The sequence below is a fragment of the Numida meleagris genome, chromosome 2 (assembly GCF_002078875.1).
Source record: "Numida meleagris isolate 19003 breed g44 Domestic line chromosome 2, NumMel1.0, whole genome shotgun sequence".
Lineage (NCBI taxonomy): Eukaryota > Metazoa > Chordata > Aves > Galliformes > Numididae > Numida > Numida meleagris.
In genome coordinates this window covers 62,878,296-62,901,714 of record NC_034410.1, presented here as the reverse complement: position 1 = coordinate 62,901,714, position 23,419 = coordinate 62,878,296, and the positions used below count along the sequence as shown (strand labels likewise).

Sequence of the window (23,419 nt, the reverse complement as noted above, 5' to 3'; positions counted from 1 at the left end):
AAAGTAAAATGGGCCTCTGTGTTCCACATAAAAGCCAGCTGCTTTGATTTTTGACAGCTCTCACTACCCTTGAGAACTGTTTAGAAGAAAATACGAGGCATTTGTGACTACTTTGATGCTAAGCATGCTCTACATAGTACGGCTCCTAATTATTTGGTGCAAGTGGAATTTCACATCTGACAAACAGAAGAATTCCAAGAAAAAGCACCGGATTTGTTTGTTCTTTTTCTCTAGCAGTTTAAGGTTTTTCTACTTACTTCTTTTATCCTGGGAAATTACTAAGACACTAGCAGTGCTACAAAGAAGCAAATAATCCTCTATGCTTCCTTGTTTGAAGATGGATAAGGTAAAAATACACTTCATGTGAGGACAGTAGTGCAGGTGAGAAATCCCACTGAATGCAGGCTCCTTATGACAGAGGTAAGAAGTGCAGAGAAGCTCTGTCCCTTTCAGAAAGTGAATGGCCATGAGAGGCCCCTCTCCGGTACTGGTGCACCTGGGAAACCCCTGCCCCAGCAGAGCAACCACTGGAGCTGGAAATGTCATCTTCTCCTGCACACAGTGACAGCTGAGGCAGCAGCTCCAGCAGATGGGTGAAGGTGGTATGCCTTCAGCACCTGGCCTCCCTTCGACGTAGGAACTTGGGAAAGCTCTTGCAGGTATCTACAAAATCTAGTCCACCCAGGACCAAGCTGAGGATGATGCTGTGCAATGGCTGGTTCTTGGTTCTTGCCTATGTGAATGTAGCAGAGATACAAATCTCTGAATTTGTGAATTTTTGGAATCTATAGTACAAACATAAAATTTATTATATGGCTACGAACACCAGAAAATGTTACTGGGTCAAATTTGGATACCTGATCACACATAACATTTTAGAGACGTAGTATATAGCGGGCATGGTGGTGATGGATGGTGATGGGTGAACAGTTAGACTAGATGATGTTAGTGGTCTTTTCCAACCTTAATGATTCCATGATTCTGTGATATTAGAGATGTCCAAAGGCAATCACATGCTACTAATCCTCAAACTGTAACAGGACGTTTGAAGGACGTAAGTAGAAGTGTCAGCTGCAACACATTTAATTGCTCTAATCTAAAACACTTTGCAGAAAGCTTGTGTGAATGAAACACAATCCTCAGCCCATGAGTCTGCAACTTACAGATAGATACACTATGCATCTCCACCTAGGAGAGCCACAAGAGACCATGCAAAGTCTTTTCTTGATAGGCACCGAGTGTTCCCAAGCAGAATGTCGCTGGCTCAGCACCTCCTTGGAAAGAGAAGCTCACAGTACCTAGATCAAAGGAGCCATTCTCTGCTTTCATGTAGTCTGATATTGCTAAGAGTCAAGTTATACTCAAAGAAGTTATCCTTAATGACTTGCCATTTGTATCTCCTGTTTCAGAACTGAAGAGGGCTCTGTGTGCCCAAAAGCATGACTGTTTTTACCAGCTATGTCAGCTGGCTGAAGAGAGGATGCTGCCTCTCCTTGCAGGCTTTACTTTGCTTATTAACTAATGCAAATTTCACCTGAAATGTCAATCCACTCGCTTGCTGAATTTCAAAATGTTTGGGGCCAGATGCATATCATTTTGCAGGATGAGGCCCCACATCTGCATCTGTAAAGTATTCTTGGTGATGAGCCCTAACCATATAAAAGCATCTGGTGATTTTGGAAGCAAAGAACAGAAGCTGCTCTGTAGCTTAACTGGTAAAGCATACAGACTTGCTCCGAAACAGCAGAAAAAAAAAATGCATCTCAGCCTGGGAAAATATGTCAAAAGTGAACTACAGTGAAAAAAGAAGTAACAAGAAAGGGCATAAATGCCTCTGTCTTAAAGAAAAGCTCATACAGACACATTGATGTTTCTCTAAAATGATGAGCTGGAGAGCTGCACTAGACACTGACGGAGCTTGTACTCTGCTCCCTGCGATAACAATCCCCATTCATTCCTGGCATCAGCCTTCTCTCTTTTTAATGAGGCTTTTTACTCAGACTCTTCTTCTTAGCTATTAACCCAGCAAACAAGTCCAGGAGATTTTCAAACTATTGTTTTCTGTGCAGTTTAACTGCCTGAGTTTTTATACCCTTTTGTCATTCCACTGCACAAACTTTCCCAGCCAGAGGATAAGGCGTGGAGAAACACTGCCCTTGCTCTTCTAACACAAAGGGGAAAAGGCAGACACAGAAGCCAATTAGTCCAAACTGCTTAGGAGGGAAAGAAAGCAAATCCACATCCAAATGAAGCACACAGAAAACGAAAGCTACAATAGTTGGCAAGGGCCAGGACTTGAAGCCATTGTGGCACACTTGGACACGTAAGCTGGGGGCAAAGACACGATGTTCTGGGGGTGACCCCCACAGCAGACCCTTGCTGCTCAGAGTCTCTCTTTTGCTTTCTTGCAGTAGACACTTCTGTCTGCCTTCTTGACAGCTGCTGCTGCATGTCCTGAGCTCTACAGGTGTGCTCCCACGCTGTGGATTTTGTTTTGCTGGCTTTTGGCCCCATACAGCTCAGGAAAGGAGTGCAAAGCACCCATGTGCCATGGGCACACAGAGATAAGAGTAGAAGATGTGAATGAGGGATTGATTTTCTCCTCCTTACAGCCCACCTCATTCCACAGATCAGACTCTGTGGTCCCCATCACACACATGGTGTGGCAGCCAATCTCCCCACACCGCATTTTTTCTACATTTTATGATGGCCCACAGCCCTAGCTGGCTGTATGCTAGTCATGAGGTGACTTAAGATTTTCCTCTGCAGTTTTTCCCTTTCTAAAGAGATGCTGAGCCACGGCATAGTCACTGTGCTGGCTAACAAGCTGGCTGTTGAGAAACCAGGACTCCACCCAAAGGATGCTCTGCCTTGGGGTGGAGAATCACACCTCCTGAGCTGGAGCTGGGACATGTTGATGATGCCTTTAAAAACACTGAGCGGCTTTGTCTGCTCACCAGGGTGGGTGTCGCATTAGTTCATTACCTTTGCCAATGATCCCTCTCTTTCTGTTACCCACTCTCCTTACTCCCAGAATAAACTCTGACCATGCCTTTCAAAGGTATGTACCTCTGTGCTGCTTTCAATACTCCCTCATGGTGTCGTGAGGCCTTGGGCCCTGCCCTTCCCTCCTGTTCCCACTTAACTAACTCCACTTTACTCAGCATTAACATATATCTTCCTAAATAATGCATAAGCTAATCATTGCTTATATTCTCTGGGACCAGGGGCAAGTAATGAACTCAGCACAAATCACTCTACATACTGACAGTAGTGTGGCTGAATAATGGGCACTATTAATAATGTTAAACTTACTCATCACATGGTAAGATGGCCCTTACTTGGTATGGGATTATTTGATGAAAATACTCCGGTAAAAAATTGAAGGATGATGGAAGGATGGCAGGAGGATATATAGTTAGCTAGTGACCTAAATATATAGCAATATGTGTGCCAGACATGGAGCCTTACAAGCATCGGAAGCTGAGACATGGTGCTACAGCCTGTTAGAAGGCTGGTGAACCTGACGTCACCAGTTCTCCTTGCCTTCTCCTTAAAACCACACTTTGAGTTCATTGGGTAAAAGAGCAATTCTGTCAGCAGAAGGGCTGATTTTACCTGGGTCCAGGGAGATTTAAAAAACAAAGGCTCTTTAACGCATTGGATTACAAAAAAGGCTAATTTGCAAAATGTTCTGCTCCTCAAAGAGGACAAGGTTGCAGGTAATTAGTCACTGCTAAGAGGAAGTTATAAGGTCAAATCTTGTGTAACAGCAAGGTGCCACCAATCATGTTGCGGCAGACGGAGTGCTTCCAACCTGTGCAGGAGCAGCAGCCCTCATTGAGTTTTAGCAGGCTTTTTGGCTGCAGATGTTCCATCCTAAAATGTGGTAACCAGCAATGTAATTCAGCTGTTGAGTATGGGGTGCTGCTACATCCACACCAAATCCTGGGAAAAAAAACAGGCCTGTATTGATTTATCAGTTTGAGGAACACGCAGGCAGGCAGAAGGCTCACACCGATGCTTATTAAAACCAGAGCAAAGCCTTGGGGTATGTTTAGTGCCAAAAATAGACCAGTGTCATGCTGCCTATGTTGGTAAACACAAACAGCCTCATAAAACTACAGAGTGCCCTTATAGCCCCACTCACAGGGCCACTCCCAAGACTGCACTACTTCTGGGCAGTTAGGTAAATGTAACCATATCCTTTCTGTATCTATACAGACTGGCCTCCAACCACCTTGGCATAAGTTCCCTTCCTGGACTAACCCCTCTCACAAACCAATGAGCCTAGTGGAGAAACTGCGAGTCTTTGACACTGATAATAAACTACTTACGTTGGCACCAGGGGTTGAACAATATGTAAGTGTCAGTTGCAGAGTTCCTGTGTGTCCTGATGATGCCAAAGGGAGTCCCGATAGCAACGTAAAGGCGAAACTTCCCAACAATGCAGGTAGCAGAAGACATGATGGACAGTCGAATGGAGTTGTTCTCCTTGTGGGTAATCTTGGCTCCCCACTCTCCAGGTTTCAGCACATCACCTATGAGAATCGGGATGTAGGTGCCTTTGTTTGGTTGTGGGTAGCGACCTGGGGAGAGAAGGGGATAACTCCATGAAGAAGTTCATCTTGCTTTAGCATCTCTTCATTTCCCAACAGCCTTCTGCCCCTTTGCCTATTTCCAACAGAGATGGCAAATGCTAGTGGGCAGGAACCACCTGCCTCCCCTAGAGCTTCCCATGGTACCTGGTTTCTTGGTGCTGCTGCCACATGAGGGCACACACGACCTCCCAGCAAGGCAGCCTATGCAGTGGATACTCAATGTTCTGTTCTTCCCAAGAACCTTGTAGACAGTGTGGGAACCAACTTGGGATACCCAGAGTATGCATGAGTATACCTTGGCTGGGTAGCTAAATGTTCTCTGCGAGCAGTGGGCCCCAAAGTATGACACACCTTCAAAGTACTGCTCGTATCTCACCTTATTACTATAAGGTCCTTACTAGAACAAATAATGACCCAGAGAAACTAGTTTTACTCTGCCCAATATAAAAAGCATCTAGACAGATAAACTACATGCAAACATGCACACTGCCAGAATTCAAGATAGATGGGAAGGATTACACCCTCTGAGCTTGAGGTAGAGCCAAATTATATATGGAATCCAACCAGTGGTGTAGATAAAAAAGATGCTTGTGAGAAGGCTGAGTTCCTTACACCATTCTCAAGTCTATTCTTCATTTCAGATTTTAGGCTTAAAGTTTTACTCTCATTCACCAATACGGTAAGGAAAAGCTCAGAGGGAGAGACAGACTTCTCTATTTTTCATTCCTACTATTTAATAGCTTAAAAATGTAACACACAAGGGCATTGATTTTCCTGTTTGTTTATTACTATACAGCTGATGTAGAGATAAACCCAGATCTGAACACTGCCACATTTTGGGAAAGGGCAGCTCTAGCTTTGAATCTGAAGCTTGTGAGCTGCCATGACCCCCGTGTTTCTAAGATATCTGGGACTACTGAGCTTCATCCAACAGATTATTCAGTACACAAAAATTTCCATTTTGCAGATTTTCAGTACATGTAAATAGCCCAGTTTCCCTAAAGACCAGGGAAGCTCTAACCCATGAAACCCTTTCAGATCAGCGAGGGATACAACTGAAAGAAGAGGCCTACAGAAGAAAGAAGGACTAAAATAAGAGAGTAAAATCAATAGAAAACAGCAGAAGATAAAGCACTGGACACTTCAAAAATAAGTCTTCAAAGGAAAAACAGTCTAGAGAGAAGAGTCTGTAGAGGTAACAGATGAGAGTCTTTCGTCTGCTAACAATTGCGATCTGAGAGCTGAACACATTCTTGTTCTTTGTAGCAGAACTGGGTATGACCCAGCTTGCCTTTACAGTAGATGTTTCGTTTCTAGTTTTGGAGTAGTTGTAGTGAATAAGCAGTCCATGCAAACAAAGCTGCCGAGCAAACCAAGTAATTGAACTGACACCCTCTAAAACCATTAACAAGTGCTACTTTAATAAAAGTATCTTCCTCACCTCTTCCAGAAAGGGAGGAGGGAGGGAAAGATTAATATTTTAATGTACTTTGGAACTGATGCTGTCACTTTCAATGAAAGCTGCCTGTTGTCGGAGCCTGGCAGGGGCTCCACACTCACATGTCCGTGTCCCTTGTATGCTGGAAACTGGGGAGCTGCAGAACCCCTCCGCTGTGAGTCTGAACAAGGGAACCATACAGGGTCCCAAGGTGGCCATGGGGCCTTTGCAATGCATCTTTATGGAAACCTCATCACCTGCACCTCTTAGCAGGCTTAGCAAGTTACCATGTCTCTGGTATCTGAAGACCCAACATATAAAATCCCATTTACCCTTCAAAACAACAAAGGTCCTCTTGCATGCAAAGCCACAAGATACCCTTATCTATCTGCTGCTTGACAATGGAGCACCTGTAGCTGCTGCTGAGGAGTAAGCAACATCTTTTCAGCCCAGTGTCCATGCATGCCCCCACAGCTGCATCCATGCAGTAAGAGAGAGGCTACAGTACTGTCCTGCATGGGATATTGCCTGCATCCCTGCAGACCTAGCAGGGATGCCAGGGAAAGAACATCCTAGAAGTTAGGATAATTTGCAGACATTATAAACAGAATATACAAGCAAACACGATTTGGCAGGCAGGGTTTGGCTGCTCGCTAACAGTTGTGTAAGTCTTGAATCCAGGAGAAAGGCAGGGAAGACGGTCAAGGCTCTCAAAAGCACAATGAGGAATTTCCAACATTTTCTTTGAAGAGAGGACAACTTCCCACATTTTCTGAAATGAATACCAAAATGCAAATGGAAGAGCAGGGCAATTGTTGCTTCTGACAGGAGCTAGTAGAGCTGATTTGTAATCACACATCCAGACACCTGACAGCACCAGCCACACTAGTCTCATATACACACATCTGTTGCCTTGATACTAGAGCACTATGAAGCTGAGTATCTTTGGCATCACATACTAAGGTTGCTGGCAAAAGCATCCCTACATATATTCAATACTTTGTTTATCAACACTGTAGGGATGTCTTCTCAAGATGGCTTGGCCGCTTGAATCTATCTGCATCTTGAGCACACATTTCTGGCTGCAGTGGAAAAGAATGGCCAATTTTGGCTCATAGTTGGGATATCTGAGTTGTCAGCCCTTTCTCAGAAGAAATAATGTGCAATGGTGATTGCACACTCCAGGTGGCAGTCTCTAAGGAAGAAGATTCAATGTTATCTAAAAACTCATTACCAAAAGCCTGTGAGCTCCTGGCAGAGCACTCTCTGCAGGATCTCTCATGCTAACTCAACACGCAGAGAGGCAGGAGGGTGTGTCTGGGTGCATATCAGGACCAGGAGCCATGTAGTGAGGATAAATTCTTTTTACGCTGACAGGAGGGCGTTTCTGCCAGCAGCATCAGCTGGCTCAGCATCCCTCATGCTCTGATTTGCTTTGGGAGCTGGCAGCCTGAGCCACGCTCTGCAGCCAGTTCTCCGTGGCTGCTTCACTCCCTGGTGCTCACGTGTGGTTTGGGTGTAGGAGGCTCTGGCCTCCATGTGAGGACATTTCACAGCAAATTTATCTCTGAAAAACAAAGTTGCTGTGTGACATGCTGTTGGAATGTCCCCATCCCCTCTCTCTAACAGTAGACAGACGAGAATTCAGAAAGCCTGGAGGTTGCTGGACTGATACCATCAGGCATAGAAAGAGTCTCTTTTTTATAGGCTCTTGTTGCATCCCGGAAGATATCTAGTACTAAATGGCAGCTGATGATGTCCTGCCTTCAAGGCAGGATAGGGCAGGAGAGAATTCCCAGTGTCCCTCCTTCAGGAGCCTCCAGCTCTCTGCACTTCAACGCAGGGCTAGGCACTGAGCCACGATACTGCCAAAAGGCTGTTTTGTTTTTACAGAAATCCCCCTGTTACAGAATGTTTAATGGTACAAACATGCTGATTTTTCTTGCAGCACAGTGCACAGGCCTCCCTCTCCTTTCCTATCTCACCTTTGTTCCTGTAGCTATCTCAGCTGAGCTCCTAATCACTTCAGTTGCAGCTCAGTTCTGCTCTACACCTGGGTTTACAGGCACATGGGAAGTGGAGCAACATAGCTGCTATCGCTATTGAAGGAGCAATGGTCTCCGCTCCTCAGTGCTGCATCACAAGCCTTTAAAAGTAAATAAGCATGTGAGTGAATGCACCATGACTGAAGCTTGTGTGAATATGGGCATGTATGCTGTAGCCTTCCCACTTCCCCACCCACTCTATAGGTGCAGAAAGAAGAGTGCAGTGTTTGTTAAAACTTGCCAAAATCTATTTACGCAGCAGTAGAAGAAAGAGCTATTTAAAACACAGGACTGTGGCTACACACAGATGCACTCAAAATGAGTTATTCTTAACATATGCCTCAGCTCCTTAGCATGTCAGCTCCTGGGCCCATCAGCTGTGTTTAATTCTGGATAACACTGCTGCATCAGCGAGGGATTTACAGCAACAGAGGGAGAGCGAGAGAGAGGTACAGCAAGTTCAGTCGGCAAAACACGAGTGCTCCTCCTCCAGTTCCCTAAGTCTGCCAAGTCCCCCTGCTGCTCTTACTTCCTAGTCACTTATGGGAGATCAGGGCTTGCTCAAGTGGTACTCTTCCTCCTCCCTTCCCAGCCACCTGGAAGCTCCTGTCTCCACCTAGTTTAGCATTTCCCTTGATCCCCAGGGTCCATGTGCATTGCTGTAAATGTGCGTGCATTAAATAGCTCCTAGATGGCCATCGCTGAGCTAGTGCCACAATGTCAGCACAACATGGAGGGACTGATGACTGCTTTTAGACAGGCCCGATGCAGTGGCTCTTTTCCCGTAGGCAGTGAGGAGGGCAAAGTTGGTAGCACATGGCTGAGAGATATTGTTAACTTCAGTGCACTTCTCCTTCCTGATAGAAGTAGGTTATCTCAAAAGACAAGGAGGTGAGCAAAGCTATTTCTCAATAGCTTTTTTAAGAACCCTCGTTAGAAGACTGTTTTTTTAAAGGAGCTGAGGAATCTGTCGCCCTTTGGGAAGTACATGATACACAGTAAGGTTAACAGTTTTCTCATTTGTTTTATCTACATGCACTCTTCCAAAGGGTAAAGAATCTATTTCAATGCCAGCCCTGGAAGAATAATAATTGTGACAGGTTGATAAACAAACTGGAGCTTGGAGCCACTGTGAAGAAGAACAAGAAGAAGGAATGAAAGAGGAGAAGAAAAGAGGAGAAGAGAAAGATACCGAGAGTGTGTGCATGAGAGAGAGAGAGGAGAGAAAGAAGGCAAAGGGTGGGAAGGAAAACATAAAAAAAAAAAAAAAGAATGAGAAAAGCAAAGAAAAAAGGAAAAAGAGAGGAAGAAGCTGTAATAAAATCCCAAACAACCTAAACAAGCAAGGAAAAGCTTTTTTTTTTTTTCTAAAAAGCCCAGTGTTTTTAGTCCCATTGCCTTCAGAAGTGCTGCATAACAAAGTTGGAAATGTAGGAAACCCAAATATCTTCAAATAATTTTTGCTTGTAGTTCCAGTTAGAAATCCTTAACATCTGACCACTCTGTCCCAGGAGTGAATATTATGAATACTTTACAGTCGTAAAACATACATCTGAGTCATGCGCCTTAGCTATTAAAAGCATTAAATAATACAGCTAATTTTAAATGCCACTTGATGCTGCTATAGCAATGCAAAGAAAGAGCAGAATAAAGATCCTTTTGAAAGAAAATTCATGGAGCATCTTGAGGAGCTCCCTTCTCTCTGCTCCTCTAGAGCCTGGACAGGAATTCCAGAAGGGAGGAAAGAAATACCCCAGTGCCTTCATTCAGCAAGTGGAGAGTTTTGCGTTTTTTTTTGTTAGGAGTTGGCAAACATGTCTTTCCTCTCCCTGGAATTAATTTCTAGGAAATGTGTTCTATTGCTAATAAATTATCCTTTCATCCTCCAAGTGGAACCTCCCAGAGAAAATGGAATCCAATGTGGGCTTGGTCTCCATGTTCAGACCATCATGAGTTCATGTTTTTCATCACTTGTTCATTTTTTTGTAGCTTTTCATTAAGCAGGGAGATGGAGCACTGTTGATTCTGAGGCAATCTGCATCAGACCCCTGGCTATTCAGTCGTACTCAAATGCCCTTCTGACTATAGGTTGGAACCTAATGTCAACTAAATAAGCCATATAGGATCAGGTCTAATATCTTTTTTTGTTAGCTGTTTTCATTGTTTGTAACTATTCTTCTGGACTGGGCCTGGGAAGACTGTAGAAAAGGGAGCAGTACACCTTTACTCTCATCTCAGGCCAGAAGCTGATGATTTATAGCCTGAGGGGTACAGAAGGGCAGGTCAGGGGGTGCCCACACATTCACACATGTGGAAAGGTGATCGTAGCCTAGAGGATTGGGATTTATGATTATTTCAGAAGTGTGCCAGTGAATAAAAGGTTCATAATAATATTTAGAACTAGACCAATATATATGGATTTATGAAACCATTAAAGTAAAATACAAATAGACAACAATTTATGAGGGTGTGGGGAAATATATCATTAGAGTAAGGATGTACCATATAAACTTATCAACCACTCGAGAATTTACAGCCACATATTGGAAACTACTACTAAAAGCGAGATTGAAGGCTGTATAAGCCTATCTAATCATATGTCTGCTTCTGAGTGAAATCACTGCCAGTGCAGCAGTGTCTGTGGCAACTTCGCAGCAGTCATGCCATGCTGGCTGCCCCAGGTGTGACAGCTCAGAGAGTGGAAAGCCAACATCAGTACAAACTATACCCTGGTCACCATGAGGGTGGTAATCATGGGGGATCCATATGCGTGAAGGATTCATTTGCTCCTCCAGATGCCTTGAGGCTGCAAGTAAACTGAAATTGTTCAAACTGAATGGCTCTTTTATCTTGTCCCCACACCAATAAAATGAGTTTTTCCCAAGAGATGATGTTCACCTTTCTTCTCCTTAAAGCCAGGGAGTGGGGTGCAAGAAAGGAAATAAATGTGGTGATGGAGCAGCTCCCAGACCACAGGTACTGAAGAAGGGCTGAAGTCCAGCACAAGATCAGGAATAATGTCCACTACTCTTTATACGTGGATATTTTTCCATGCAGATTTTCGGTACATTCAATTTTTTTCCCATACTCTGGCAGACATGCACTGTTCTAATTTAATGAAGCATTATGTGAAAAACTGAATTATAATAATTCATGTTAGCGCTCCAGCCAGTTTCACTGATGATTACTCTATGGAAAACAGTCTGTTAAGGCAAAAAGGACTTTAGTCATAAGGAATCATCCCAGAAGGATTTCAAAATGACCTTCAAGAGATTGAAGTAAAATAATTCTATACTTACACATATATATATTATATATTATTAATCCCATGGACTGTAGGCTGCATGTGAATAGTCTTAAAAGGAATGTGGATTAAAAAAAAAAGATACTGAAGATTGTTCGAGTGTTTGAGACCAAATTTCACATGACGCGAGAAGCATTTATCCCAGGTATCCTTGATTCATTATCAATTAGAAGGATTAAGCAGTCTGTATGTGCTTCACTAATCATCTTTTTAATGATTCAAAAGAAGAAAAACAGGAACAAAAAAGAGATGTAAAACTAAATTTCAGGGAGTAAAGGAAATAGGATAGCTCTACATACACAAAAGATCCAGACATTATCATTGTCGTAGGATGGTAATGGAGCAAAATTAATCTTCAATGGAGAAAAATTCTGTGATGGATTAACATGAATGCTGGGGAATTTCCAGCGCTGTAGACTAATCATTTCTAAACAGCTCAGTATAAACACCTCTCAATGCAGGCACAGCCCTGCACAGAGAGATGTTGAGTTTTCTCAGCCAAATTCTCAGGGAGGCAAGGCTAGCTGTCCCTCCCAAAAGTTTATTTGTACCTTATGGCAGCTTGAAACACCCCAAAGATCCCATATCTCATGGACAGCCTAGTTTGCATTGCTCATGGTAATCTTCCCACCCTGGAAACACCCAAAACTTGCTCCCAGGGCAAGGTTCTGAGCAGTATGAACAGACTGGACCTGCTTCCAGCAAGGGCTTGGACATGGGACCTCCAGAGGTCCCTCCAACCCAGATACTCTATGGTTCTGCTGCACTGTTTGAAATCCACTTCCTGGGAAAGCAGAGAGCTCCTTGGAAAGGTCATTCTGCAGCAATCTGCCAATATTTCATTATATTCATCAGTTCAAACTCTCCTACTCAGTACTTTCCTGGCAGGCATCAGTGTGATTTCTATTCAAAAAGATTCTCTGAGATCAGGTTGTGCCTGCTGTATGGCTGATGGTTGACCCATGCCTTAGGTGTAGCTCCTTCTTGGTAGTACTGAAGGGTGAGCTTCATCTCTCCCATCTTCAGTCATCTTAAGGTCAAAGCCTAGTCTATGGAGAGGAGTCAACAGAGGAAGACAAAAAAATCTAGCAGAGAATTTGTCCCATTTTAAGACAGCAAGGCTAAACTGCCATCTGGAGGTGCCTGCTTCCTTCCTCTGCTGGAGAGGCAGCCTAGGCAATGTTTCTGGAATGGGTTTCCAGGCACCTGACATTACAGGAGATGAATGTCCACTCCTCAGGCAGACAAACATAAAAAATACTGGATGTAAACGAGACACATCTCTCTGTGACAAAGGTCTGCAAGCTCAGCAATGAAACCTTTGGCATTTGGTACCTGTTCCTAAGCAGGAGAAATCTCCCTCTCTCCTTCAGGGCACCAAACATTGGATTTGCCACTAGAAAGAGAAGTAGCAAGAGTCAAGCAGATCATCAAGGTGATACGATAGCAGCTTCCTATATTACCTCCTCCTTTGTGGACTGTTTTTGTTTTGCTTTCTGTTACTAGCCTCTGAGAATGTATGCACTTCCTTTTCGCCAAATGAGCATAAAAAGAAACACTGTGGAGCATTCAGTATTAACTGATTCCTAGAAGAGGAGCTTGAACATCTTGGCTCCCAGCTGAACTTCTGCGAGCTATACTCCTTCTAGCAAGAGGGCAGTGGTGCTCGCAGAAGCAGACACTTGAAAGCAAGAGAGCACAACAGTACTGTATACTATTCTGTATATACAACTCTTTCCTTCAGCTGTTTCCCAGCCTACACACATGAGACTTCAGCATTAGTATTTCCATTTCACAGAATGGACAGTAGTGGTGAATAATGGGGAGGAGAAGACAAGACAACCACACACCCAAGTCTAACTCCAAAATCATCACTCAGAAATGAGTTTGTTGCAAAACCTCCCCTGGCACAGGCTGTGCTTAACCCTATTCCCTCCACAGCTGAGAATGAAAGGGTTTTCATCTGGACTTAGAATTTCAAAGTAAAAACCATGGACAAATGTGTGTTAGGAAAGAGCAATAGGAACATAAACACGTAGCTTGTCTTAAGTGGACTGTGCATCATCAAAAGAAGTATTAAATTTCTTCTTCCAATATAGAATAACTGATTAAAATAAATGCAAACAGCACACAATGCAATAAAAAACAAATGTTCCATTTTCCACTTCTTTTCTTCTACAGCTGTTGGTTTTAAACATATAAAGATTAAGGGAACAGTCTTGAATTTAATTAAATCCCAAAAGAACTAATGATATTTATGCATATTAAATTTTTAAAGGCACTTGTGGCTGTTCAGCCAATCACTCACTGGACTGTCATAACATGCCTCCCAACCTTAATTTAAATTAGAAAGAAGAGACTCATGGAAAAAAATGTGCAGACAGAAACCCTTTCCCTGTATATATGTTTAAGAGATAAATGCCCATCTAGCTTTAAAAGGCAACAAATCTAATAAATGTCCACATCATCATAATTCAACAGTGGAAAAAAACAAATCGATGTTATCAATTTCGGAACCACTTCTGTAAGGAAAGTAAATGAAAACATCAATTCAAACCCATTTTAAAGAGTGTATAGATGGAACACTGATGTCTTAACACAGAAACTCCCAGATTTTTCTGGATGAAACCAGGGCTTTCCCAGAACTGTGACGCATAGAGGGCCATCTCTGGAGCACAGTGGGAAGACACAGCCTTTTCCCCTTCTCTATCCAGCTCATGCTTTACTCTAGTCCTACACCGTCAGGTATTTGGACCTGGGTCTCTTGCAAACATCTCTCAGTGAGAAGAAAAAATGATTTCTTGCCTCTTTTTGCAGTAAATCTGTTGTGAACCTAAGTTTCTGGTCCAAAGCTAAAATCTCTGACTTTTTTTCCCCTGTTACCAGGTTGGCTCTAAATGCAGGCTGCAAAGTGGTAAGGCCTTCTATTCTTCCGCTCTGCTTATTTTGTTTCCCCCGTGTATCCAGTATTTTGTTATCTCAGCTCATATAGTCATCTCTCCCACCTCAGACAACGGACTCCTCCTCCCTTCATCTCTTAAACACTAATGATAGGTGTTTCCCATTCCACCTACCTCTCAGCGTTGCCATATGCTATTAAATGGATAACTTTGAAAGCTCAATAAAGTACAGCTTCTTGCTAAATAAAAATCTCCAAGTATTGCTCCTTCTTCTATCACAAGTAATTTTGTTGACTTTCTCAAGGTTTCAGATCCTGTTTAGAAAACCATTTCTTTGACTTTGTTTAAGTGCGTGTTTATGGTTTATCAATGAGAACAGGAAAAGACCCAGCCATGAAGTACTGATGTGTTCCTGTTTGTGAGACTTTTCCACTTTACTTGCTAAGAGAACATAGTCTTTTCCAGGCACTTACCTATCAAATACTCCAGCCAGATCTGGTCTTTCTCTGGCTCATAGGGTCGGCTGAAGTCGATCTGGATTTGGAAAGGCTGTCCTCGACGCACTATCAGCTTAGGATTGTAGTACTTGTCGGTGTGGTGCTGCAGCTTGTTGATCTCATTGGGTTCATTGAACATACGAATATCCACAACACGCAGGTAATCTGCAGAGGCACATCAATGAGCAGATAGCAGTCACAGCGTAGACCTCATCAGCATTAGAGGCCCCATCCCCCCCTTCTCCAGCAGTGCCTCATCAAGAAATGCAATGGAGTCTGTGGGCTCGCACCTTCCATAAAGCAGGGCTTTATGGGTTGAAACATCTCTGTCCACTTGCTGCTTTTGCAGAGGCCATAAGGGCCTAGTGAATGGTGAAAGCAATGACAGAAAGGCCAGGTTCTAATGGGTGGAAAGCTGAATGCTGCCAGGGAGAGCTGTGCTCTGTCCTCCCTTTGGCATCAGCTTTCTGCAGGTCTGGGCACAATCCATGGGCCTTTGACAGCAGTGGCTCCACATCTCCTTTCTTCAGCCTTCCACTTGTAAAATGCATATTCACAGGGATTTTTTGATGCTTAAATACATACGTTAATGTTTGTAAAGCATGACTGCTACTGAGCGCTGCAGAGCCTGAGAGGCTTTAATGATCATGCATTCAGCTGAGAGCTTGGATGCCTGTATTAAATAAGGCTTTGGTGTATTGTACATGTCTAGACTCAGCTTCTTAGAACACCTCCACTGCTATTAGTATCTTTTATGAAAACTCAATTTGACATTACAGTATATAATTACAGTATAAAGTCATAGTCAAACAGCAGTGGGTATCTATAGCATGCACTAGCAAAGAAAATGCCTTGCTCCCTTCAAATCAGGGCCATCTAATGGGTTATAGCTGCCAGAATTTGGCTTGCTCAGCTCATGACCAGCGTGTGGTGGCACTCAGATAGCCAAAGGCACTTGCAGTAACCACCAGCTACGTGACTACCACGCTGAGAAACTGCACAGTGGGAGCCTTCACACACAACAGCTCCGTCCCTGTGCACATTGAAGCTGTACCCAGTAGCTCCACAGCCAGTTCCTGCTAACAGTGAGCAATCACACAGAAATGAAGCGGACATCATTCTTTCTCCTTCATGCTTGGACAGATAATCATGAAAATTCTGCCAGGAGGACCATTATTGCCACGAGGAGAGAGACAGAGAAGTAAAGCTTGATTTGCAGCTCTCAGCTTGCAGTTCCAGGTGCTGACAGTTAGAAACTAGCCAATTTCTGCATTTTATAGTGATAGCTATGGAGCCAAACGCATGCCTGGCAGGAAGAGGTGCACCCTTCCAGCAGCTGGCAGAGCTGTGCGTCCTCGCATGGTGGCTCATTTGGCCTGCTGCTGAGTACACTGTGAGCACAAGTGATGCACTCAGCGAATGAGTCGGTTAGTCGAGTCACTGGGAGCTAAACACAGCCCATTGCACAGAACCTCAGAACATAGCTCTGCAGGCAGCTTTTTCCTGGAGGCAGGAAGCCACAGCAGGCAAGAAGGCTCTGGGCAAGGTAAAGTCCCATGGCAAAGTTGTTCTAATTCTCTGCTCAATTCTCCAGGCTTCTGGAGTAACTTCTCTAGATCTCCACTGGCCTCAGTGTTGGCTGGAGCTATAGAGATAGATCTCGTGTGAAACTTTAAATGCATTTTGCTGGGAAATCATTTCTCATTGTGCCTCTATGAAATAAGGAGTGTTTTCATTTCCCTCCTTGCAAAACTTACCCATGCTAACTTACAAGAATGCTGACAAAGGTCACAATTAAATTATGCAAGGTAGAAATTTCCTGGAGGGCTGTAAAGAGAGGGCAAGGGAGAGTCCCTGCTGTTTTCTCTCCCAAACCCTCTTAGGCTGGAAACATCCCATGTAAAAGCTGCACATCACAGCTCTGTGAGGGATCTATCTATCAGTAAGTTTGGCTCAGTTTCTCCCTGCTTCCAGGGAGGCATAAAAATTCTTTTGAACATTTGTTGTGTTTTCATCTTATGTTCTGAAACAAAAGGCAAGAGACCCTGCCCTTCCCTCACAAGTTAACCCCTTCAAGGAACTACAAAGCTCAGCCACCCCGGGGTGTCAGTTCAGCATTTGCTTCATTTTTTCCCAGGACTTTACAAGGCTCCCGTCAAAACACAGTCATACACATCTGCACACAACACATTTCACTCTCAGTGTTAAAATGAACATCTTTGACCTCGTCAGATGAAGATGACCTGTCACCGAGCCTGCGCTAATTACTGTAATGGTAATTAGAGAGGACAAAAGTGAGTGGGGTGACAGGATACATGAGCATCTTCACCAGGGTAGGGTGAAGTAATCAAAAGGAAAGGTCCAAGCACTGTGCACATTGCTCCTTGTCTGTTTGTGAGGGATAGGTGGCCACCAAGGTCTCCTTTGAAGTCAGATCTATGTGATGGTTTGCTACAGCCTCATCCGCTATTTAGAGCAGGTAGGTTTCCTGTGCAAGAGGCAGCAGTCTCATGTTTTCTTAAAGCCCTTGTAATGAAGAATTACAAATGGAGAATTTCTTTAAGCCTTTGCAATGCAGAAATTGAGGTGAGATGTTAGGAAGAAGTTCTTTATTCAGAGGGCAGTGATGCGCTGGCACAGGCTGCCCAGAGAAGATGTGGGTGCCCCATCCTTGGAGGCACTTAAGGCCAGGTTGGATGGGGCCCTGGGCAGCCTGAGCTGGTGGGGGGCAGCCCTGCCCATGGCATGGGGTTAGAAGGTGGTCTTTAAAGTTCCAACCCAAGCCATTCTACAAGTCTACGATTCTATGTTAACGTTGGATGGAAATAAATAAGCACAATCTTGCGCTGCTTTTCAATACCAAAAATAGCCAGCAAACATCAGGCTTTCTTGGAGGACAAAAGAGAAAGGACTCTGGGTTGCAGACCTAGCAATAGGAGTTTCTAAAGGAGGTGACCATCACTCTGTCAACAGGGAACACACGATTCCCTGGCAGTCCCCACACTTAGCAAAGGAGGGTGTGTGGGCACTCTGCAGGCTGTGCAGCCTCATGGCTGCGTCCTCCCATTGAGAGCTGTCTGCATGCATCAGTCCCACTTATAACCCAGCGTGGGGAGATGAGCTGGCTAGGAAGAGCCAGAGGGAGGACACAGCACAGGAGTACTCACAGAGACACGGGCTTCTCGCTAAGGAAGCCAGCAGCAAGCAGCTGGCAGCAGGCAGCCCGCTGACCAGGCTGGGGAGGCAGCTGTCCCTGCAGTCTCCACCAGTTTTAACGTGGCTGCGATTCAGCGCAGCTGAAGTGGGTGTCAGCAGAGAGCTCGTTCAGCACAGAGTTTACCTCATCCTAGAGTAGTAGCTAAAATAGGTCAGATGAATCACACCCTAAAAATGCCTATTTCTCTGTTGGCTGTCAAGGGAAACGAGGGTGAGTAGCTCAGCTGTAGACACCTACACTGCACAGAACAAGGGCAGGATTCAGCTCAAGACAAAGTCCTTCAAATGTAGGCATCTAAATGTTGTGAGCCAGACATGTAATGTCTTATTATGGCCAGTTAGATCTGCTTGCTGCAGCCAGTAGAACTGGGAAAGGCACCCTGGAAGAAACACTCACTGCCTGTTGGGCAGAACTGTGTCCTCACCTCCACCTGGGCTGGCTCTGTGTTGGTTAACATCTGGCACGGATGAAGACACCAACATTTAGATATTCACGGCAGACATCTCACCCTACCCCAAAGGTAAGAAAACACCATAGCTGTGCAAGCAGGGATAAAAGCATTGGCTTGCTTTTTTCAGGGTGATATGGAAGTGAATTATGGGAATAACTACAGAAGGCTTGGACAACCCAGAATTATGGAGGTGTGAAGGAGAAGAGGATGGAGGTGGTGCAAGAAGTCCATGGCAAAGATGCGCTCACCCTGCTGTGTCCTGCTGCTCCTGCTCTGCCTGCAGGCTCTCACTTCACCCCCAGTGCTCCAGGTGCTCTGGGCAGGCTGAGCTCCCGAATGCAAGCACCGGTCTAAGGTGCGTGTAGAAAGCATTTGGCTATATACCTTTAACATACTCTGACAGGTGTCTTAAACATCCTAACCCAAAACAGTGTCCAGGGAACACACATACATCAGCTGGTGTCACAGGCTTAAATCACAGCTGATGCGCACTGAGTCAGGAATGCTGCTACAGCCCCTTCCCTTTTCTTCATCCAAGTCACCCCTTGCATGTTATTGCTAGAAGTGTCACAGAGCAGAACTGCATAGCAGAGCTGATCCAGCTGGACAATGAGAGTTTTGCTGTTACACTTACATTTATTTTTTCAGTCATACCAGTCCCATTGTCCAGTTGATCCTATGGCCACACAAACTCCAGCTTTGGAGAAGGGCTGTCTTCTCATCTGCAGCATCACCTTTTGAGGCAGCCTTCTGCCTCAACTCATTCGACCTCACATTCCTGTTTTCAGATCATTTCAGAAAAGAGAGATGTTCCTGCCTACCAGTACCACACTCATTCACAGCCTGATACGAAGCGCATCAAAAAGCAACAGGAATCCTCCTGCAGGTACTGACGGGTTTTAGCTACAGACTGCATTCCTTCCAAGGTATCCTGCATCCTCACACATCTCCAGCTTCTGCAAGTATACTGGGTTTGAAAAGACACATAGTCAGGCCTGTATTACACAACCTTTGACAATTTACACACTCATACTTGCCTCAGAGCTACAGGGTTGTCTGAAAAAGTTCAAGCAAAGTTTCTACCGTCTTAACATTCCAGTTGGTTTGCTCAGGCATTTTTTAAAGAAATGCTTTTTAAAGCTACGTGTGTGTAATAGAAGGGGAGGACACGGGCAAAGCAGATGATTAAGATTACAGAAATAATGATTTCCAATAGGACTCCGAGCTTGTCACTGAAAATCTCTTTGCTTGTTTCCTAATGTGTAAAATGAAGCAGTTAATGCTTGTCCACATTTATTAAGCACTCTTTCAACTCCAGATGAAAAGTTCCATACCAGTACTGAGTATTATCACATGTCACTCTTGTGAGTTGTCACGTGCAGCAGGTTCTGTTGTTAATCTCAGATAGGCAAAAAAAAACCCACCATCTTTGTCTTGGTGTCTCATTCAGGACACAATTCTGTTTTCTTCTAAATCTTGTCTGTGCTTTTCAGACTCATTCCAAAAATAGTCATTGATAGTGCATTCTGATTTGCCCAGCCCCAGAATTATATTTTGTCTCCCCAACCAAAACATTAAAACACTTTTCACAGGTGAATTATTGAGTTTCTCAGTCATTTTTATGAGCGAGCTGACCATCTAGTAAAAGCATTTTGCAGCAGCTTCAGTCAGTTTAAGACTGTATAAATAGTCAGTTTAAAGCTGTATAAACCAGAAGGGCCATTAAAAGAGTATGCTTCTCCCGATCCCTCCACCCCATGCCAGAAGCCAACAGGTGAGCCAGGCTGAACTGGAACTAAAAACTGCTAAATTAAACTTTCTATTCTACTTCTCCTGTCCATAAACCTGTTTTTAACTCAGATCAGTGTCTTGACCCGCTTCATCACCAACTGCTTGAAGGAAAGGGGCTGGTCCAGAGTTAGGAAAAAGCAAGCAGAGACAGGACCACTTTTATCAAGGGCAATGACAGGTTTGGATGACTTTAGTTAGGAAACTATATTTATATGTGTGTTCTCCCACTCCAGATGTTCAGTGACTCCCCTCTGCCTCCTCTGCAAAGTGGAGCTTTCAACTAGCCCAGCCCTGGAACAGTCGCCCGCAACTTTAAAGACTTGAGGAAGTCCTTCTAAAGTTACTCTGTGATTGTAATCAAGCTGGAAAAAAATACTCTCAACTTTTAACCACTCTCCGAGGTTAGAAGCAAAAATAGATGTATGTCTTAAACTGTACACTGTACCTTTTGGATTAAATCCTCTAGGTATCAGACCAAAAGCATCCATTTCAGGGACATCATTTTCTTCAGCATTGGAGTGGTTTGATGGGAGGGCTCTTCTCCCATTCAGGGGTGGTGGTTTCTTCCCTCTGTCGGTGCTTGCTGGTTCAGACATCCTGTATTACAGATGTTGTAATAACATGTAAGAAAGAAAAAATGCAAGGAAAAAGCACACACGAGCCAGCGTGGCATGTATAAGATGGGAGAAACCGGAAACAGTGCGGGGTGCCAGCGAGCTACACATTTTTAGATTCACATAAATAAAAACTGAGAGGCAGAAAACATCAGTCTAATGATGGAGTACAGCTCTCTAAGGATTGTAAGGCATTTTGTATTTGTCAAAACACATGAATAAGAGAAGAAGGGGGGTGGAAGGAGGAAAGGAAAGCTTAACACAGAAGTATTTGTCTAGGAGAAGCAGGGCATTAAAAACATTTGGGAATTTCTGGTAAAAAGGTGGAAAATTACCATCTTTCCCACCCTCTAAAACAATATTATTGCATCTTAAATTACAAATTATATTCCTAGGAAGTACACTGCATACCACTTCCCCCTAATAAAAACAACAGTCTAAGTTATATTGCAATCATCTCAAATACTACAGCCCACAACATTCTGTGGATGATTACTGAAATACTATATTTTTTGTCTCTACGCACATAAACACCCAATGTCTATAGGACTATTTCCTGCACACAGAGAGCCCACTTTTGAGAAGGAAAGAGAAAGAAAGACAGAAAAAAAAGAAAGAAAAAAAGGCACTTATCCACTTATTTCTCTCCCACTAGCAACCTTAAGGGAAACCTCAGATGTAGGCTGATCAGAGACTTCTCTTTGAGCTAGTCAAAACTGCTTTCACATCTATTTCAGTGTAAGCACGTAGTAACGAAAGAGCCATGCCATCCATCTAAGAAAATATTCATGGCTGAGAACACAGCTTCTTCCCAAAGCTCCTGAAAACATCAATTCAAAATACAGCAATTATTTAATAGTAGTAAGCTCTTAAAGGAAGTTTTCTAGTTAGCAAGGGTACCTTCTTTTCAGATAGTCGTTTTTTTTAATTTTGTCTTCTCCCGTGCAGATTTTCTGATGTTTAATAGAAGCCTGGAAAAAGTTGAGGGCATTTAAGTAACTTCTGTATATCCTCCTCCCTCCTGTTGCAATAGGACAGTGCTGAAAGGGTTGCCAAGCCCTCCCCACACCATCTCCAAATATCTGCCACCACTGCTGGCACGTCTTTGCTTCCCCCTCCCCCTCCATGCCTACCTTCCCCCAACTCTCCTCAGGAACTACTCATCAGGAGTATTCCAGAGTTCTTGGGCTAAGGAAACAGCTTGGGCATCAAAGTTTCAGTTCTTAGTGATACACAGTAGAGCTTCTCATGGCACAAGAGTACATGAAGTGCAAGACTGGAAGGGATTTTCTGAGGGACTCAGACTAAGTTGTCAGTCTTTATTAATAGTGTCTATCTCAGGGTGCCTGCACTGCAACTTGAGGTGCTGGTTTTCAGAGTACTCCAAGGTAGATAACAGCAACAGTTCCTCTGCATGGTGCCTCACAGCAGTTCTTCTTAGGACTATGGGGCACATGAGCATGGAAAGCTCACTGCTGGCTCAACTGACAAGACCTTTTCTATGAGAAACTGTGCAAGTTGGGAGAGTTAAGGTGTTTTGCACCAAACAGTTCTGTCTGGGGCAACCGACCTTCTGCTCTTACCCACGACAATATGTGTATCACTTAACAACCCGCGTCTGGAGCAGTACCTGATGGAAGCATTTTAGCACAGACCAACTTCATTCAGTTCCACTAAGCTCTAATATAACTGAAGACTGTCTGACACCTCCTTTGTCGAATGTAGCTCCACTGACTGTTGGAGTTAAACAGACAAAAAGAGATGTAAAGGGAAGAATTCAGGCCCACTGTCCTGCTAGCTGCTGCTGTTTGGCAGCAGAGGTACAAGTCTACTAGGAACATGCATGTAGGTGCACAAACCAGAGCCCCTCTTACATACGTGAGAGTCGCCATAGGCACTTATTTGCCAGGAGGCAGAAGAGGAGAGACTTGGACAACACAACTGCAAGGGAAATAGCAGATAAGTCATCTGAAAGAAGGAAGAATCCTCCCAGCTCCCCGCAGATTTCCCAGCAGAGACCACAGTGAGGCAGCCCCACACAAGCCAGGACACCTGTAAAGCATGAGGCAGAGATGTCCACTGGAGACCAAGACACAGCATGGCTGCCCTGGCATGGCATTGTATTCAGGCTAACAAGACTGCTACGACTGCTTGCCAAGGCTCAGCACCAGACTGCAGTGGTTTTGGAGCCCGCTTCACTATCTGCACACGAGCATTGCACTACACTATCTCAGAGTCAAAGGGCCCAAACACTCCTCCACCTCCTGCAGCAGGCTGCTAGGCATGTAGCAGAGAAAGCCACCTCGCCAGGGCACTTCACTTCTTCTGCTGTGCTCCCCCAGGTGTGCCCGCACCCCGTCAGGAGAGATCTGGTCCTGCTGTTATCCTGAACTGCAGTTTCCATGGGCTCACTTCTCTGCAGATGGTCCTTGCGGTAACCATCTGCTGGGCAAGCAATGCCCCTGACACCCAGGAACACAATGAGCTTTCTGGGGGAGGACTCTGGCTGCTAATGCTCCTTTTTTCCACTGATTTCTGCATGGTGTGTTTGTGCCTCTCTT

At 44.3% G+C, this 23,419-nt stretch overlaps 1 protein-coding gene across 2 annotated transcripts in view; it reads right to left on the bottom strand.

The window, feature by feature from the left end:
- Positions 1-22,507, bottom strand: part of F13A1 (coagulation factor XIII A chain) — a 60,107-nt gene extending 37,600 nt beyond the window's left edge. Inside the window, exons 1-5 of one of the 2 annotated variants that reach the window (XM_021386317.1) lie at positions 22,489-22,507; positions 21,759-21,829; positions 20,690-20,841; positions 14,762-14,950; positions 4,338-4,589 (exon numbers count right to left, since the gene is read on the bottom strand). In XM_021386317.1, coding sequence (XP_021241992.1) covers positions 4,338-4,589; positions 14,762-14,950; positions 20,690-20,840 — 592 coding nt within the window. In that variant the 5' untranslated portion in view covers position 20,841; positions 21,759-21,829; positions 22,489-22,507. Of the gene's footprint in view, positions 1-4,337; positions 4,590-14,761; positions 14,951-20,689; positions 20,842-21,758; positions 22,453-22,488 lie in introns of those variants that run through there. The other variant, XM_021386316.1, reaches the window with a different exon arrangement.